The following is a 6,251-nucleotide window of genomic DNA, read 5'->3' as shown; positions in this document are numbered from 1 at the left end:
TTATGTTGTGCCCATCACTAGTCGTGACTAACTGACAGGTGTCAGGAACGCATTCTCTGAACGGCCGAAGTATAGTGCACATCAACAATCAAAACCGTGATTTGACATACATGTCAGTTTGGCCTAGTATTATATTATTATCTGTGGATTGGTTTTCTCGATTTAGCTAGGTAGGTACTTACTCTGCAATATATTAACAAATAAAAGTCAAGAACCAACTTTACAAAATAAAAAAAATTGAATTGAAATTCTAGTATATACCCACATTTTTTTTTACATGAAATATCTAGTTCGCTAGGCAGGTACATAATAAAGTGATTCGAAAAACATCTGAGCATCAATTCTGGCAACATAATACAACTGTTGCCACTTGCCTGTTTTTTATTTGACAGTCAGAGTGACAGCTAATTACAATCAGACGTGTTGTGTTACGCTTGTTGTGCGAAAATATTGCATATAAAATGTGTCTTATTGTAACGCATTCTCGTTCGTATTTCTAGCTACCATAATATGTTGCTTATAAATTCGAAGTTTCAAATAACTGGTAGTTGATCGTAATACTCGTGGGGTAAGAATCCTACGTAACGCTCAAACACAATGGTAGCTAACATTCTCTGTAACAGCATCTGAGAGCTCGGTCGCATACGATTTCGTCTGACCATCGTTACTTTCTCTCTGATGCGTTGCGAGTGGGTTGTTACTTAACACAGTAGTGTAACGGGGCAAGACGGTCGAATCACTTCTAATGATAATTCACAAACAGTGTGGTAGAACAATTATTTGAGTGTTAGTGTGATGTGCGTGGGATCGTAGTGATGGTGGAACGCGAAGGGATGCGTCGCGGTGGAGGGTGCGGCTGGGGTAGCGGTGTCTTCGGCAGGTGGTCGCTGCGGCGGCTGCTGCTGGACAGCCCTTTGGTTGGAAGAAGACTTGCCCACTCAGGTATATGGCATTTTTTTTTATTTATCTATCACTACACTTTATATACGTGATATAAAAATAATTTCTGAACCAGAAAAATCAAATACTTAACAACACTTTGCATTTTTGTAAGATTTATGTCAAATTTGAATTATTCCACCTTAAAAAAAAATAAGTGTTATTTTGAAATATAACATAGAAGCAAAAGTAATATCTAATCAAATTGGTCATTGCCACTTAGCTCCATGCTACTCGACCTTTCCTTGCTAAATGAGATTGTCATTGCCAACAATTAATTACTAACCATCTTAATTCATCATTGAACTGACCTAGGACAAACAGAATTAGACATTCCATACTAATATAAATTATAAACACAACTTTACTTACAGTTATGCTTACACATAATTAAAATAAAAGCATCATATAAAATATATGAATATAAATAAAGTTGTAATATTTGATTAGTCACATGTTATCACTAATAATTGATTAAGGAAAATTATTAATGATTTGTGGAAAATTGATGTTAAATTGGGAAATATTTCTCAAAACTATCTAAATCTATATTTTCCTGCTCTGATAAGAATTGGCAACACAAATAAGCAATGTGTTAAATCAAAAAGTATAGCAAATATGATTATAATATGAATATTCTTCTTTCATAATTTTACCAAATAAGTTTAGCCTCTAATATTGACTGATATCTTTAAATTCTGGTAAAGAATAATTTAAAAAGTATTGAGAAGTTTGATTTCAATTTTAATCTTTTATTATAGAAAAGTAATAAATGAAGCTGTACATTATTTTACCAATATATTAGCTCTCATTTCAGCTTTCACACATGATACACATAATTTTTCATTCAATTCATCTATGAGTTTTTGTTTGTTCTACCTTTTTATATATAATATAAAGGTGTGCAACCACCCCCTCTGTCTTCCATACATCTGTATGACTACAACTTAATATTATGTACCTTATTAAATCTGTTTGCATATTTCGTCACTCATTCAATAGATGATTAAATTTAGTTTAAATCTTTAAGATTCGGTATCAATATTATAGAGTAATTTAAATATAAACTAGTAATATGAAGCTGATAAGTTTGTTCTTTGTTTTAACACACTTAAGTATCTCAGAAACTACTGGAGCATTTTCGAAAACTCTTTCACTGTTTGATATCTATGTGATCCCTGAGTGGATGGTCTGCTAGTATGTACATAAATGGATGCCACTTCTTATTCTGCAAGGGCCTGAGTAATGACACTAATTTATTTTAAAAAATGTAAATTTCCATTTATGCATTCAACAGTTGCAATCATTCAGTTTTATATTAGAATTTGACAGAATAATTTATTCAAGATAATTAATAGTCCTCCAACAATCCTCAACCTACATTTTTGAGGCCAAAACTCTTCTATATCCTTATTTACAATCTGAATGATTCATTTGAATTACTATTAATATAAATAATAACATTAGCACAACAAACTCTAATAAATCTATAGGAAAGTCTAAATTGTTAATCTACTTACATGTGACTGGCTTTGCCTGTGTTAGATATAGGACTCAGGAATCATGTGCATAATGTCAAAAGAAATTGTTGAAATTGCTTAAGTAGTTTCTGAAATCAGTTTCTTACTTGTTGCAAACAAACTCTTCAACTTAATATTTTCAATAAGGTTTTAATTGTTTATGATCATAGAATGTAAGAAAAGAAAATCTTCAACTGAACTTATACTATTCTAAATATAAACTAAGCAAAGTGATAATGAAATCCCTAGTTTTTGTGATTCTATAAATTATGCAGTGTAAATTAAAAGCATCAACTGACATTGAAGAAAATCTATATGAATTATAAGCCTTTCAACATTGTTACAACATGCGTCTACAGTAGTGTTTATCTCTTGATATTTAATATTTTTATAATGACTCAGTAAAATGCACTATGCGATTCTGATAACACAATAGATAATATATCAACTTTAATTGATAAGACTGCCCTATATTTCATTTAATTCTAAATATAATAGTCATGAAAGGGTGTTAGGGTGGAGGGGTATTTCTTATGTAAAACTGATTAAATCTCAAATTTGGTAAAGAGATTGCATTATGGTCTGGATATGCAAATATGGTACTTTTTATAGTGGAGAATGCTAATGCATACCTCCCAGTACGGTTTTAGTACTTAAGTACTTAGGTTAGTACTTAGGTAGGTACTTAATGTATATTTGGAGTTACCTTGCAACCCTGGTATATAAAATGAAGATAACACCTTTCTACTAATTCAGATGTTCGCAGGGTTTTAGGGTCTATGAATAATTTAACTATATAACCACCTAGTTTTAAACGAAACAGTTGCTATAAATTATCAACATGCCATTTAAATTTCGTATTGTTTTAAAAATTATCTCGATATTGATTTGCGTCATAGCGAGGTATTAATGCTATCGATTTTTGCGCCAATCTAAATAAACAACAGTAAGTACCTACTGTCCCAATTTCTTATTCACATTTTGATAGGGATGTCGTCGTTGAAATTTTCCACAGTCAATAATCGAGACTTCTTAGTTGGTCTTTTAATTATTCAATTATACAAGAAGCAGAACATTCAATTTAAATTTTTTCCTTCAATAATTGATTATTTATTTAAAGAAAAATCATCCTATATCATTCAGGGATTACGTGCATATCCAACGGTGAAAGAATTTGACAACCGGTCCAGTCGTTCCCGAGATTAGCTAGTTCAAACGAACGAACAAATTATAGAATGTATTGCAAAATTAACACGTAGATAAGTCATTGAAATATTGCAGGGAGTTTTAATACCCCTGATATATATCATATATAATATGTTCGATACTTTGATCCCACAGCTTTAGTCTAATCGTAATCAGTATAGTACAGTATTCACATAACAGCTGGTTTCCTACAATTCCTAATCAAGGTGCAACAAGTTCTCGATGGAAATTAGAGCCGCAATTTTTTTTTGCAACCAACACATACAACTTTCCAATATCATTCGCCGCTCTCAAAAACTTGTCGTATTTACGTTTGCTTCATGAGGCACAAGTAAATAACGAATAAATTATGTATTGTGAAACCCAATGAATCCTGAATAGTCACACGCTCTGTAAACATAATATTATACTCATATACCGATATGCTTTTATTGAATCGTCCTTTTCAAATAACTTCTGAAAGAAGACGTAAACAAGCTTGAGTACGTGCTAGCGCTTTCTAGGTATTCCTGGCGCATTTCATCTAGGATAAGTTAAGAATGTAATAGACTGTCTAGAGTCTAGACGAATAAATTTGTTCGTGCTTTTGTTCACGAGAATCGAGAACTTTCAATTGGTATTGATAATTTTATTGAAGAACAACACATAACATTATATTGTATATAGATAAATATTGCTAGTTCGTGGTTTTTTTTTTCTTATAGGCCTTTCACGATGGTTTACTACGAAATACTGAAGCGAGAATTGATTTCGGTACACATACTATAGTTATCTTAGTTCAAATACAACACATACCATTTTAAAAATTAATTTGAACTAACATTTCGGTGAAGTTCAGATAATAGAGAACACTGTATTAAAAGTAATGAGATTGCTGGCTTGATAATATAGTAATTAAGTATGTTATGCCTACTCCAGAATCTGTTTTACAATCGTAACCTAGAAGAGTTCAAAATAAATGTTACCCAAATATTTAATGGTAATATTATGCAAGTGTCGACCCACATTATATAATCCATTTCTACATTCGTTACATAATATATATCGGAATATTTTTTTTTTAATAAGTATTATCATATTGTCCGATATTGTTTACGATTCTTTTCAGGATGACGATTAAAATTTTTAATAAAAAAGTGAGAGTCCTTTTAATAATTTCATTTGATTCATTTGATTTTACGGCGAAATTCATTTCGCGGCCTGACTGATATTTAGGATTATGTACCGTTATAATAACCCAAAAGTATAATATCTAACAGCAAATTAGCAGCAAGATATAACGTTATGATATTTTTGAAAACGGATTCATCACACAACATACCGTAGTTAGTGGTCATCAAATATGTAGGTACGATAATTACATGTTATTATTATGTAGACTTAATTATAGTGTGGCGATATAAATGAGCTGTAATTTGTTGAATTTATAAACGATATGAAATAAATATGAGGTATTGCACCAACAATCGTTTTAACATTGTAAGTTGTATATATTTAGGTCAATTTTGCTATAGGTCGAAACGGGCAGAAATATGGAGTAACAATTAGGTGTACGAATGTTCTCTCATACCATATTTGAACATGCTGCTATACATACATCCTTCTTTTTTTGTGTGGGTTATGTCCGATTCTTACCGACTAAAACTCCACTGTTCCGTCGAGATGCTCAGGTTAAGGGGCGACGGGTGCTGGTTCATTCATACATCCGCGACCCCCTCAGCACTATGCATACATCCAACTAAAATAACACATTGAGCGAGACCATTAACGCTCAATCATCATAGTTAGTAATTAAGCTTTCAAATGTCCCACTAATCTATTTAATTCTATGACGGCGAAGTAACGGCACGCCGCGGACGTCTACCGTAACCGTCTAGCTAATATATGGTTATTAGCGTAAAGTTGAACAGTTACAGTGCGTTACCGTCTTGTATAATTCGTTACGCCTATCGTAGAACAACTTATGCTAATTAGTTCGGGTTACGTAGAATCGTAATTCGTCATTTAACACAAGTCCGCGCTGCCGCCGATCGCGGAATGCTGAATCTTAAGTGGTATTGTTGCGAATTATATGCAAGAATTGGCATTTTAAGAGTAGGTATATATACGATATAAGTTATATAAAAGTGGAGAATGTTTTGTTTATAGTTTCCCATGAGAATATATACGATTGATTCATAGAACATTTTCAAGATACTATAAAACTTCAGGGTCTAAATTTCGCATTATACATTGTTTCAAAACAATCAAAGGCCACGTGAATTATTATTAGTATGATAACATCTTGTGTGAGATCAATGTATCATTGAATTAATATTGATTACTATTTTTGTTTATTTCTTGAAATTCTATTATAATATGTACTTTAAATTCCTATATCAATTCCTTTATATCTTTTAGAAATTAAAAACTTTTTAACGGATTTTAAACGCGATTTATTCATTCTATTACACTTTTTTATTTATTTATTATTTATTTATTATTTATTACAGAAACAGTGGTACAAAGTAATGCAGACCCTGACCTTCGAACTAGTGGTGAACTGTGTCTCGAAGGCCAGTTTCTTCCCAATCTTTTATCGTTATA

At 31.7% G+C, this 6,251-nt stretch overlaps 1 protein-coding gene across 1 annotated transcript in view; it reads left to right on the top strand.

Annotated features, from left to right (window-relative positions):
- Positions 1-381: 381 nt before the first annotated feature.
- The window catches only part of LOC119837027 (E3 ubiquitin-protein ligase RNF19B-like), a 62,632-nt gene continuing 56,762 nt past the window's right edge, over positions 382-6,251 (top strand). The window contains exon 1 of the mRNA XM_038362511.1: positions 382-942. Coding sequence (XP_038218439.1) covers positions 816-942 — 127 coding nt within the window. The 5' untranslated portion in view covers positions 382-815. The remainder of the gene's footprint in view (positions 943-6,251) is intronic.

Source organism: Zerene cesonia, chromosome 3 (genome assembly GCF_012273895.1).
Source record: "Zerene cesonia ecotype Mississippi chromosome 3, Zerene_cesonia_1.1, whole genome shotgun sequence".
NCBI classification, from domain to species: Eukaryota; Metazoa; Arthropoda; class Insecta; order Lepidoptera; family Pieridae; genus Zerene; species Zerene cesonia.
Note: the sequence above shows the minus strand (reverse complement) of the source record. Positions and strands in the feature narration are given on the sequence as shown.